Below are 13,893 nucleotides of genomic sequence, written 5' to 3' on the forward strand. Positions count from 1 at the left end.
CTTCTTTTCTCCCTGTGAATAAAGTACTTTGCCTTCTGCACAGTGAAAAATCCTTTCCTGACTGATTGTTGTGCACTAGGTTTGCAGCACCACTGGATATACGAATGGGTCATAGGCTACAGACCATTTTGAGGAAAACAGATGTGCAGTGTTGTCACACAGAATAAGATGCAGTGATGACTCTGCACTCTTCACACAATGTGGAAAAGACCTCTCTCTCAATCTAGCTGTAATATTTCACACTTTCAGCTGGGAAAATCCTGAATCAAGTTCCTTGTATCACAGACAATATTGCAATCATCTCAGGTGCAAAATGGTAAAGATCTCTGTAGAGTTAAGGCCAGAAAATTCAGGAAGAGGCTTTTAAAGTGGTAATGTTTGTCTTCTGTAATCCAGAGATCCCACTCAACCTGCCAGAATTGAGCCGTATGTCTGATTCCACAGGAGCTGCATTATCAGGCTTCCATTGCCCATAATGGAAAACCCACTAAACTCTTACTTGGACCTGGAGTGCACTGCCAGTGCTCTTGTGGGGTGCAGGTTCTGTGCAGCCATCCATCTTTTCCTTACACTATTACAAATCTTTGACCATGGAAGAAAGTTCATTGAGTATGGCACCATGCAACTTTTCTTCTGAATGTCCCTCTCCACATGAAAACGGAGATCATTGCATGAAGTTCTCGTGTTCGTGCATAAAGGTGAGCATGTGATGAAGTTTGAGATGGCACAGGCAAAGAAGATAGTCTAAATTGGACACTGCTTTTTCACTTGGCAATCTCACCTGTCTGAAAGTGCTGGGTTAGGATGGGAGTATTGGTATTGCTTCTAAAACTCTGTTCTTTTGTAATGTAGAGTCAAAAATATGAAAAACAAAACAACAACAAAACGCAACACAAACACACACAAAACAAACAACAAAAACAAACAAACAAAATCTCTAACAAAACTCTCCCATGGGTCAAAGTCTTGGGTGATAAGTAAAGATTCATTTTTCGGTTCCCTTTAAGAATCTGGCCAGTCACCAAATGAATGTTATCACTTCCCTACCTAGAAATCCTGTGTTAGAGACCACAGTGGCTATTTCTGGACAGTGCTGCCTTCCTGATGTCAGACATTCACTTTGAGATACATCACTTTTGGAGGTGAGACCCTGTGAGAAAAGGAGATTTGGTCAGGTGGAATGAAGGGTGGGTAGGGTTTTGTTGTTGCTTTGTTTTGTTTTGGTTTCCTTTCACTACAATCTTTTGATCTTCATTGATTTCAAGTGGAATGGTAGAAAACAGGCCCACAGTGTGTTGTCAAGGCAAAAGACATGATGGTGGATTCAGAAGTTTCATCCATTTGAATTCCTTGGAGCTCCCTAAAAATTTACGTAGAGGACATAACGCATTCCTCTCCTCCTTTCCAAAGAAAGTGGAAGAATGTCTGGGGAGATCAGTTCATGTCCATGTGAGAGATCCTAAGTCTTGGGTATCCCTGACATTTTGCCATGTTTGAAAGTGGACATTTCGATCTTTCATCTCTCTGAACACAACAATGTTCATGGTGCTTAGAAAGCATCCTGCACATTCCTACTCAGGATACTAAAGTGTTGACGTGGATGATTAATGCTCTTACCTTAGATCCTTTATATACTCTATATTCACTTCTTTACAGGGTTTGTTGAAGGCTAGGCACTTGACTGTTGAATTACAGACTGATTTTCAAATGTCTTACACTTTGCTTTAACAAAATTTAGCAGAAACCAAGGCATGAATCTTAAAGTTTATCTGCAAGTGGCTTCACAAAGATTTGTTTACATCCTTTGATAAAGTCCTCTTAGAAGCATTTCTGTAACTTATTTTATTTGTTGTTGGGTAATGCAGTTTTGGTCTGTGCTGCTCCTGCTTTGCTGTGCTGCAAGGTCCACCATGTTTCATAGTCTATGAGTCTCAACTCAATTAGCAGCATGCTGCCATCCAGAGATAAGGCATGGACAGGCGTAGCAGCCATGGGAGATAAAACCCCCAAGCAATAGTTCAGTCCAATGTAATTCACTTAATGCAAAAATAGAATTTAAAACCACTAACAGAGCAATTCAGAATATTTAGTTGGAACAGTCAGAAGTTTTTTCATCCTTAGTCAAGCCACAGGACAGGAGACATCTAACTGCTTGGTAGATAAGGCTGTCATTGCCTCCTCTTTGCTTCTGCAGTTTGTCCCCCAAAATCCCTGTGGTAACATGTCTGGACCTCTTCTTGTAACATATGTATGCAAGGCCTTTCAGAGCATCTTTAAAATTTGTCTCAGAAGATGGAAACAGGATCTTGGTAGGTGACTCCTGTATCCCAAACTGAGAAAAATGAGGCAAGAAAATGTAGTGCTCTGGGCATTCTATTTTGCAATCTTATGCCAGCAAACCTAGAAAATGTGTCAGGTCTTTCTTCCAAAATGTTCCGTAGAGCAGAAAATCCAGGATGATGGTGTTCATGCTGTCTGATATTGCTGACCCAAAATATTTTGCACCAGCATGCCAGATGCCCTAAGGAAGCTGGCAAACAGGGCACTGAAGCAAGTTTTGAGGAGTGGACCTGAAAAAAAAAGCAACAAGAGAAGAAGACCTTAACCAGGCTTTTGGCTTGTAGGTGGAGGATGGGAGAAAGGAACCATCTGATTTAAAAGCTATTCTTTTGCACCTTTCATTACCTGCTATGAAGCACAGTTTTCCACTCTCAGATCTTGCATTTTAAAAGCTTTCCAAACTTATGGGAGCAGTAGTGAAGCCAGTTTGGGGGAATTCCTGCCAATGCAGAAGACAAGGTCACAAAAAACAGGTTTGGCATGAGTGACCATTTAGGCCTTTCTGGTTCTGCCTCCAGCTGTGAGAGGGACAAGGGTTCTTACTTCTGCTGCCAATGGACTCATGTTATTCTGGGCTACTGCTTCATCACCTGCCAGACCAGCTGGTATGCCAGTGAGATTAAAGATCTTTTCGAGATTTCTCCTTCCTAGGGTATTCTCCAGCACCTTCTAGAGCATCTTGCTCTGTCTCTGCCAGTGCAAGGGTGCAATTCAGCTTACCAAGTATGGCATTTCTGCCCTGTCCTTGCTGTATGATGACATTAGGCTGGGGACTCCTGCGTGGAGCTGTGGATGTGCTCACGAGCTCTGTGGAATCTGCAGATGCACAGGAGGGACCTTTGAACATCCCAACCTGAAACACTTGCTGCTTTTTCCGTTTCTCCTCCAGGACCTCTGCTGAGTTTCTCAGTGCACTTTCCCATCCCCCCTCTGCGGGGTGCACATCTGTAGCCTCACAAAGTTTTCAGATCTTTCCCATCACCTTTCTCTTGTTACTGATCTTTGTAAGAGTAGCTAGCCTATTTCTTGGAATAGGGGAGATATAAGAATCCAAATATTAAACAGTAAATATTCCCAAGTCTGTGCAAGTCAGGCATGCATTCCTCTCTCTCTGAAGAGCTGTTCTCAAATATTTGGTAATGTTTTTTTTTTAGTGTTAAAAATCCCAACTCCAGCCTCTCATTAGCAACCATGAAATGATCAGTGCAAGATACTGCAGATGTTCTGTGAAAAATGAAGTTTGGATGCAGAGTAAAAGGTGGTGGGTAGGAATATACATTAACTGAAAGAACTGTGAGAAAAGATGCATTTTTAATCCTTACAGGTAAAGGCCAGTAGTTGAAGAAAATAAGGTTGTTCCAATGTGAAATTTGGGAAAGTGTGTAGGAACCATGGTTTTAGGAGCATATTGCATTGGGAATCATAAACTAAAAATTCAGCAAAACACTGCCAGATTTTCCTAATCTTAGAGAATTCCATTAGCATTTACCAGGTGGAAGAACAGAATGAAATTAGAACACAAGTTTTAAAAGAAAACAAGAAAGGACCAAATGGAGCAAAGCAGAAAAATCTCAGATTCATATGGACATTTAGAAACAGAAGAAATTGCAATGATGTGCAAGGAATGGTATTGAAGAACTGAGAGCAAAAACAAATCTATGCACTGTCACACTGGAGGGGAATTCTTACCAGTAATTGTTCAAGACATTTTGCTGCCTATATTATTATTTTGAAAGCAGGATCCTCGACCACACATAGATGTGATGCCTAAATTTACAGCAGGGGATTTCAGAGAAACTCAATCATGTAAGAAATGGGCTGGTATGGCTGGTAGGCTAATCCTTTCAGGAGTAAAAATATATAAATCCTATTAAAAGGTGGTGTAATTGTATGCAAAACAGGGCTGAACATAATGGATGGCATTCACCTAATTTACAGAACAAACTTCTCCAGAGGAGCTGCTCACTAGAGTGTTTCCTTACAGTTAGAGAGAAGAAATTGTGTCTGTTGGTGCTTGTGATCAACTTGATCCATTTACTTTAAAACAAGATGAATTGTACATTTGAAGCACATGTTCATCTCTATTAACAGTAAACCTAATTCAAGATTTCAAATTTTGTCACACAGGACAAAGATTTGCCAAAATGATGCCAGATGCAAATACTTTTTGGTCTGCCTATGATGTATTTATTCCTAAGAACAGCTTCAAAAGGACTGCTATATTTTGGAATAGGTTATAGGCAAATTACTCTGTGATCTACTACAATTTTCAAGCAAGAGATAGTGATCAGGATCCATGAGAGGCATCTATATATGGAAGAAACATAAAAATTCTCAGCTAGATCTGCATTATATTGGCTTTAAATGAAAGCAGACATAGAAGAAAAAGTCAAAGAATGTGAAAAATGAAAATAAATCAAAATTCATCAAACAAAACAGTCTGTGTTCATCTAAGAAATATTGCATTGATGATCTTCCACAGTCATAGTTACTTTTTTTTCCTGGAAAAAATAGGTGTTGTTTTTGGAATGCACCAAAATAGCATGATCAGAAAATATGAGTGTTAAACATATGATTTCCAATAACATGAACATTTATTTACTAGAATTGCATATTAGTTTGACAGAGCACAGCCATTTGTTTGTCTGGAACTTATGGATAAAATAATCAGGATTTTAGGCAAAATACTACAAATTGATACAATGTCATGGGCTGTGAAAAAATACGCAAAATGATAGAAAGGCTTAAAAACTGAAGAACTAGATTTAGATCCTCAGTTGTCATATCTGATTTACAGTCTTGAAGTCTGGACTGCCACCGTCTGAAACGCTGTTCAGTTGGAAGCTCAGACTTAAGAGAACTCAATTTTCATTACTAAACCTTGACTTTTGCCCTATTTTTTTATTCTAACCCTTGGTGCTCTGTGTCCCATGAATAGTATCGTTACAACTGTGAGTGAATTTCTGACTTTCTCCCTTTCTCCCTGTCCCATGAATCCCCAAGCCAGTGTTCATCTCTGCTCTGCTCTTCCTCTGTGATCTCAGCAGTTTCTTTCCCTGTGATTTGCCTGTTAAGATTTTACAGTCAGGTTCAACCACCAGACTCACACTGTTGCCTTGAAAAGATGAAATTAGACAATATAGATTCAATTATTGTCTTGTTGCTGTAGGACAACATAGACTCATCAACTGTCAAGCGAATAAGAGTCTTTATGTTTGCAAGGCCACAATACGGGCATAGGTGGTACATATACCGATAATACCGCCATAAATAGTAAGGTGAAGATGTACCTTTTTGTCATCTTTGATAAGCAAGGGGGCTTGATGAAAAAAACATAACACCTGTATAGTATCTTCCATGGAAAGAGGACACAAGAAAACTTGCATGTTTTGTGAACACCGAGATCCGAAACAGAAGAGACTGCAGGGAAATCAGTGGGTTGCATAGCATCAGTGGAGATTAAAATTCATGACGTGCTTTGAACGCGGTCATCATTTCAGATGCTAAGGGAAGATTGCTGAGATGTGATTTGATTAGCTTGCAGTGGGTGTTTATCCTTCGGAAACAGTGAGGTAGGAATATAGCTGACCTGTCCAAGGTGGATTGTGGTTATGTGTCCCAACACAGGCTTCTCATCCCTGCACAGCCCAGAGTTCTGCAACAAGGAGCAGGGGCTCTGTGGGCTGTGTGTTTTTTGGGACTGTGGTTCCTGCTCAGGAGTTGTACCTCTGAAGCACTTTTGGACTGCACTCCTGCAGGTCCTGCACCTGGGGATTCATTCCACATTCCCTGCTTGGATTTGCCCTCGAAATTATTTGTGGTGACTTGTGATCTTCAGTCTCACCCCCTCACCCTATTTTTGCCTTTTTTTTTTTTGTCCTGCAAGATCTGTTGTTTTCACGGGTGTGCGCTCACTTTGGAGTGTGGGCTGTGACACACAAAACGCTCAAGCTAGCAGCATTCCTTGTCTGTTAATGCCAACATTTGGGTTATTTTAGTGACCAAGGAAAAGCCTTTTCACCACTGCCAGACTCTTTTTTCCTGTATATCAAATACATGGGTGAGATCACCTGTGTTGAGTTTGTTTCATGGGGAAGGAAAACAGGAGGGAGAGCGGTATTCCCTTACTCTATAGAGCACCAATACCCTCTAGTGGTAAAACCGCAGGCATTTCTAGGCAAAAGATTACAATTACACTACTGACTTAACTTCTGCCTTCCTCTTGAACAAAAATCTGTACATTACCTTTAATTGACAGTGCTGTTCTGTTGAATGATATTGTAAATTCACTCCTTTAGTTTAAGTAACTGATGATGTAATTCCCTTGAACTGTTTTCAGTGTGTTTCACATTTCATTAAATCATTTAAATGATACCTGTGAGCTGGTGAGTGACTGAATTTTCACATGGTATAAAGAAATCGCTGTAATGGAAAGCATCAAGTAGCAGTAGCTCAAGGCTTTAAATGGAGAATTAGTGATGGTGCCTCTGTAGTGGCTGGGATGTGGGACATCATAGGCAATTTACGGCTAATCGAAGGAATCATGTTGTCTCAGTTAAGTTATCAGCCATTTGCTCATGGAGGTGCAGGACTCCTGGACTGGGGTTCTTGGGAAGGCAATGAGCCACTGGCTCCAAAATTGCAAGGTGAGGACAGCAAGGAATGGTGTGACAAAGCAAGCTTGAAGATGTGACAGGAACATCACAGAATAATTTAATTGTCGAATGTCTTGAACAACAGGAGTGTGGCTATACAGAGATGGAAAAAGCCATATTCTGGACCCAAATGCTGTTTCCTACCAATCGCATAACCCTTGGCTGGTGAGCAGATGAAGGGGAAACTCATCAAAGAAATCTGGAATTGTTTAGCATAAGCAAATGTAGCATGGAGGTTGTTGGTCTCTTCTCCCAAGTAGCAAGTGATAGGACAAGAGGAAATGGCCTCAAGTTGCACCAGGGAAGGTTCAGATTGGATATCGAAAAAACTTATTCACTGAAGTGGTTATCAAGCATTGGAACAGACTGCCCAGGCAAGTGGTAGAGTCACCATCCCTGGAGAGGTTTAAAAGGTGTTTAGACAAGGTTTTTAGGGACATGTTTTAGTGCTAGAATTAGGTTAGTTTATGGTTGGATTCTATGTTCTTGAGGGTCTCTTCCAACTGCAATGATTCTATGACTCTATAAACACATTTACTTCTGTTCTAACCTTGCTTGAAATGGCTGATCTGAAATCTTCCTGGCATAAGAAACTTCAGTCTCAACAGCTCATGTTAGGAAAGTAACAGCAAATTTATCCTTTGGGGGTTGCTGGGAAACATTTCACTGTTGCCTGTTCCTTGCATGGAGGGTGCCAGTTGGTGCTGTTAGGTGGAAATTCCCTCCTAAAGTTGGCAGGACCTATCTGGAGCTCACCTCTCTTGTTCCAGCTGCAAAAATACTGCAAATTCTCAGAACATCCTCCCTTAGCTCTAAGTTTTCCCAGACATGAAGGAAACAAAACCCCAAGACAGGTCAGAGGACACATGTCTCTGAGCTGAGCCCCTTGCCCCATGGCCCTTGCTCTCTGCCTCCGCACTGCAGGCTGTGGACGCTGCTCATTTCACCCAGTGAAACATGCTGGAGTTTTATTCAGCAAGAAATAAAATCACACTTTAGGTATCAGATTGAAATTCAAATCACGTAGCACACACTAAACACAGTTTGTTTCTCAACAAGCTTTTTTCCCTGGATGATTTCAGTACCCAGTGCCTATAATTTCTTTGATGTACCCCAGCAATGAAAGCAAGGGATCCAGAGCTTTTATAGAGAGACATTCCAGTTTATTCACTAAGCTCTGAAATATTTCCATGGCCACCTGCCCCTCTGTTTCTGTGAATGAGGTTTTGAGAGCACATTAAAATGCCCATGATCTGGGTACATGAAATACCAGAACATGAGCTTTCCTCACTCCGCTTCACAATAATCACTTATGAGACTCCCTTGATTTTCCTTACCTCTCTATGTGTAAAAGACTTTGAATAGCTTGAACCTAGGAACAGTTTTTCACAGAAGATCAACATGATTTTATATTGGACTGAATTGGATTTACTGGCAGTGGGAGTTAAATGTTCTGTCAGATCTCTGTGTTCTGGAACCTCACAGGCAGACATTAGCACAAGGCCAGTGATTTATCACCCTCTGCTTTTCCTGGAGAGCAGAACTTTACTCTGTTGTTTCTCTTTCAAACCCTCTCATCTTTTCATCTGCTTAGAAAGGAGTGCAAAAAGAGAAGGAAAAAAAGAGATGCAGTGCAGGTTTGAAGGGAGGGTTTGTCCTGGTGATGCATTGTAGTGAAGAGTTTACTGTTTCTCAGGATGTGCCAGGTAGATATATTCCACTGCAAACGCAGTCACATTTTGTAAAGCACACAGCACATCAGCTTAGAATAGACCTCCTGAGAATTACAGTCATCTGCCATACCTTACATTCCCTTCCCAAAATGCAGTATGACCCATTTGCTTCCCAAAGAATGCAAACAAGTTAATTAATGATGTCTGTCCCAGGACTATTTAGGATCTTGCCATGATTTCTTGACTGGGAAACCCCTGTCCAGGTTGAGAATGCTTGATCTTCATGAGAGCCCACCTCACTGTTCACCAATAGGAAGCCGCCATCCTCTGAAGGTCTCTACCCAGGATTTTATAGGCAATGTCTTCAATGCAAATGCAGAAATGGGTAACAATGCTGTGTTTTTTCTTTTTATTTCATTCCAGGTTTCTGATTGTCTTGGGGTGTTTGATCTTAGCTGTCCTGACAACCTTCAAGGAGTATGAAACTGTTTCGGGAGACTGGCTTCTCTTACTGGTAAGTGGATTGTGGCCGCTGTGTCATCCTGGTAATGTCCTTACATTGAAATCAGCCCCATCAGAAGCGATGGAAACTTACTCCCAGCTCTGCAGGCAATAGGATTTCTTCTTCTGGTCCTGGAGCAGTTACCATAGACTCACAGCAAATATATTCCTTTCTCTGCATTTCCAGCATGCTTGTTTTGTAAATGCTGGAGTTCATGCTCAAGGCTGCCATTTGGCAGAAGAAATAAAAAATAGGAAAAAACTCTCACTACATATAAATGTGGCATATTTATCATTTTATGAAAATGACCCAAATAAAGAGCTTCCCCAGCTCCCATAGCTATCATGAAGTAGCACAACTTCTCACTTAGCCTGACCTTGTAGAAAAGCATCCCTAGGGAAACTACACAGAAAGAGTATTTCTGGGATCTCAGTTTCCATTTCCTCTTGTACCCCTAGAGACATGTAGATCTGAGCAAAACCTAAGTGCCAAAAGGAATGACAGGTGAATATCCCTTGCATGTTCCTTCTCAAAAAGTGCCTGTACAAAACCAGACTCATCTCCTAGGGAACATGAAACTTGCTTTTTGTCCTTCTTAGACCCATCTTTTCACATGTCTAAAAGCCTGAGGTTATTTTTCCTTCTCCTCGGCTTGCTTTTATGAGGCTCTCAGTGGTTTTCAGAAGTGCCTAGCAGCTGTGGGTATGAGCATCAGGAAAAATCCCCCTTTCCTCTTTGTCAGCTATTCGCAGAGAGGAAAAGTAACTGTGTGCCCCACGCTGCCCTTGTCTATCTCCACTGAGCACCTCAGAGGAGATCTCTCCTCCCCTTTCCCTCGTCATGCTTAGGAGAGTTCTTGAGCAAGGTGGAGAATCCCATTCTTCCATGCACCAGAAATTTAAGGGAATAACAGATGCTTTAAATTTGTCTTATATATATATATAAATATATATGCACTGTATCCTGTCACTGCCTCTATAGATATGGCTACATGAACAAGCTGCTGGTGGGTAAACCCTGGTGTGGGTATATAGTGCACTGAGGACTTCTCAGTCACCACTCACAGGTGTCTTCTCATTTTGTGAGAAAAAAGGGGTCTTTTGTGAAGTAATTGCCCTTCCATCAAGGCATGGTGAGCACTTCACATCTACCCAACAGCAGGGGCACATCCCTTCTGCAGACTTAGTAGGTTACAAAACTATGTGCCACCTTGCCTTGCCTCTTTCATTAACCTATATTGTCCTCCTTACTTTCTCTGTCTCTCTCTCTTTTTCTCTCACATACAGCAACCCTTGCACCTCATCTCTTTCCTTCAGCTATATCCTTGTGTCCAGAATTATCGCAGAACTTGTTACAAGTCTAACAATGTAGTTTATGTCTTTGTTACAGGAAACTTTTGCCATTTTCATCTTTGGAGCAGAGTTTGCCTTAAGAATCTGGGCTGCTGGGTGTTGCTGTCGCTACAAAGGATGGAGGGGGAGACTCAAATTTGCCAGGAAGCCTTTATGCATGCTGGGTAGGCACATTCTCTCTACTGCTGTTTTCCACATTAAGTCCTTTTCCCTCTGAGTCAGTCTGGGGGGTTGTCCAAGAACCAGTGAATGGCAGCACAAAGAACACTGGAATCAGATCTGCCCTTCGTGCTAAGAGCTGTGTCCTGCTTGGAGTTGGTATTTGAAGTAGCCAGTAAAAACGATTCATTCAAGACACAGTTGGGTGGCTGGACAGTGAAAAAAGAAATAGATCCTTTTCAAAGAGATTTTTCTCGTCCTGAGTGTCACTGCATTTTTATTAAGCTCATCCCCAAATACACTGCTTCTGCCTTCAGTTCCAAACCACTTCAGATCCCACTGCTGTGGGATCTTTCCCAGAACACTTTCATATCCAAATGCTGTGTTTTACATTTGTCATGTTGGTCTGCATTTGTAAACAAGTATCTTTGTGATTTCACCTATGTTATCTTTCAGGCTTGGAAGTCATTGCCAACAACTATCATAAAACTACTCATTATTCATGTTTGAATCCCATCCTAAAACTCTCCATTATGTCCACAATCCAACTAGCCACCACTTAGGAGTTCACTGCACCCTGAGCACCTGTCATGCACATCCACATTCACTGTATCCAGGACTCTCTGGTTTATTTTGATGGTCTCCAGGCCAAGCACTGCTTTTTGTTCTTCATTTGCACAGCACATAGCACTATGGGGAGCCATGATGCTGCAGCTATATGAATACCTGTCACCCTCATCCCTCTCCCTCCTTTTGTTCATCTTGTGGGTTTAAATGGTAGACAAAATTGTAACAAATTTTCATTGTCTGTCTTTGCTGTCCTCAATTTGGTGATTCTCCTTCGGGTGCTACTGTTGTATAAAGACTTCTTGTATTACTACTAGCATTGTAAAGGCTAAGCAAGTGGGATTGACTGTCTCATATCTTCTCATTAAAAGTGTCATCTCACTTCTGAGAATTAATCTTCATGGATATATAGGTAAAGAACAGAAAAGATTCCATTTGATTTATTAATATAATCTGTTGGTTGTCACTGGCACAAATTTGTTTTGAGAATGATTGAAAGTGAATGAATCTGAAACTCATCCAGTGCCACTGTTTTTGGTTGGAAATACAATATGAACACCATGTGAAGAGTGAATGCCTAGACAATGTTTGAAACCCCTCTTTGGAAGTGCTTCTTGCTTTTGTATGTAGGGGGAAACAAGGGAAAACAAACAGAAAACAAGAAGCAATGTAACTTACATTTCAGACTTCCTCAGCTGATCAGCAAATTAGCACCATGGGCACTTACAGAAAATAGTACTGGCTTTGAGATTTTAATGGGAAAACTCAGCCAAAAGAAAAACAATACTAGATGCACCATCAAAATTGAATTTCTTATCTGCTGACCTATAAGTCTGCCTTCAAAATGATGTTCCTGTGGACAGATTAATTTAGGGCTGTTTTTTCTGTCAGCACTGTTTCTGTGCATCCCTAAACTGGCTCAGCCAGTGCCTCAAGTCCAGAGCGTTGATCTGTGCACAGATTATGAGTCTCCCTCGTGGGTTCTGTGCATGATGCCGACTGTGCAGCAGGTGCAGAGATCTGTTTAATTGGCAAGAGAAGGCATTTTCAAGCAGTTTTACAATTTGCCCAGGGAAATTTGCAGCACAACCAGATGGGATTAAGAAGCAGGTGATGGGACTGCTTTTGTTAGCAGGCATTGTTCTTTTCATCTTGCAGATATCTTTGTGCTGATTGCTTCAGTGCCGGTGGTTGCTGTTGGGAACCAAGGCAATGTTCTGGCCACATCCCTCAGAAGCCTCCGCTTCCTTCAGATCCTGCGGATGCTCCGAATGGACAGGCGGGGCGGTACATGGAAACTTTTGGGATCAGCCATTTGTGCGCATAGCAAAGTAAGTAAAGAACCTTCAGGGCTTAACTGGGGCTTGGAGAAGAGGTGTTGAAAGGCAGGAGAGGGGATGCACAGGTACAACAATGCCTTGTGCTTATGCCAGTAGTTCAAGCAATGGTTTATCCTTTCGACTTTATTCCCTCTTCCATTCTCTAAACCATTTTTGCCCCTAGTTTTACCTTTCCCTACCCGATAGTGGTGCTGGGAAGCGATGAGAATGTTGATTCACACAGTCATCACAACAGGAATTTTGCCTTTAGACTGAAGAGAGCGGTGACATCCCTTCAATAGTGAAGTATGTTGAAATCTTTGATAGAAACGCCTCTGTAGTTGCGACACATTTGTAGTGGCTTCTCAGGCTTACCTGATCAACAGGTGGAACAGAACTCTGGAGGAGTGAAAAGAGACTGGTTAGCAGAAGTGTGGTTTTGGAGGGAGCTACTGATACAATTTCTCTTTGGAAGCATGGGTCAGACTATGCAAAGCTGTACACAATGTAAACCCTGACAGGCAAAATTTCTAAAATCATCTTTACTCAGTCTAACTTGATGTTATAGTCGGACACACCCTGTCTCACACCAGACAGATACTTTGTGTTCTTGCATTGCCACCAAACATTACTGCAAGTCAAAAACTATCTCCATAAAAATCCTCTAGGTGAGATCTCTTATCTGCGCTGGGTGTAGAAAAACTGCATATACTCTGTGCTATGTGCTGCTTTTTCTTATCCATGAATGACATTCTTGACATTTTAGGGGTTTTTGAAAATTAAAATGCCAGTTGGCAAAGCATAATTAGACTTCACTTCCTCGTAGTGGCTGATAAGGTTACCCACCCTGCTTCATTTCACATCAACTTCTGTTTCTTCCCCATATAAACGTACTGTGAGGCAGGTAACATGTCAAAAATGTTTCTCAGCAAACTAAGATCATAGAAGAGGTCTATGAGCCAAAGACACTATTTAGAAATTTTTCAAGGCTTCATTGTGTAGGATTTCATTCAAAGGTTCCTTGTTTGATTCCCCACTATCTCCTTTGGACCTCAGCTGACTGAGGGAGATAAGAAGGGGTTGTGAGAACTTTGCCTCACTGAAGAACTTCTTCCCTAAGAACTTTGCTTCACTAAAGAAATGATTTTGATAACAAGGTTAACCAATAAATTTCCTTCTGTGGTTGCAGTACAGAAATTAGCCAAGAAAGTTGACTTAACTCAATTATGAAATTCTCAGCTACAGCTTTTTTGTTTTTCCGCTTCAAATGCAGTTCTCAGAAAATGAAAGAAAGTGGATTATTGATTTTTTTTACCCACTTTTCAA

At 41.3% G+C, this 13,893-nt stretch overlaps 1 protein-coding gene across 2 annotated transcripts in view; it reads left to right on the plus strand.

The window, feature by feature from the left end:
• KCNQ3 (potassium voltage-gated channel subfamily Q member 3) overlaps positions 1 to 13,893 on the plus strand; it is a 211,255-nt gene that overhangs the window by 169,262 nt on the left and 28,100 nt on the right. For both annotated transcript variants that reach the window (XM_065831534.1, XM_065831536.1), the window contains exons 2-4: positions 9,092 to 9,182; positions 10,560 to 10,686; positions 12,407 to 12,579. In XM_065831534.1, coding sequence (XP_065687606.1) covers positions 9,092 to 9,182; positions 10,560 to 10,686; positions 12,407 to 12,579 — 391 coding nt within the window. The remainder of the gene's footprint in view (positions 1 to 9,091; positions 9,183 to 10,559; positions 10,687 to 12,406; positions 12,580 to 13,893) is intronic.

This window comes from Patagioenas fasciata, chromosome 2 (assembly GCF_037038585.1).
Source record: "Patagioenas fasciata isolate bPatFas1 chromosome 2, bPatFas1.hap1, whole genome shotgun sequence".
Lineage (NCBI taxonomy): Eukaryota > Metazoa > Chordata > Aves > Columbiformes > Columbidae > Patagioenas > Patagioenas fasciata.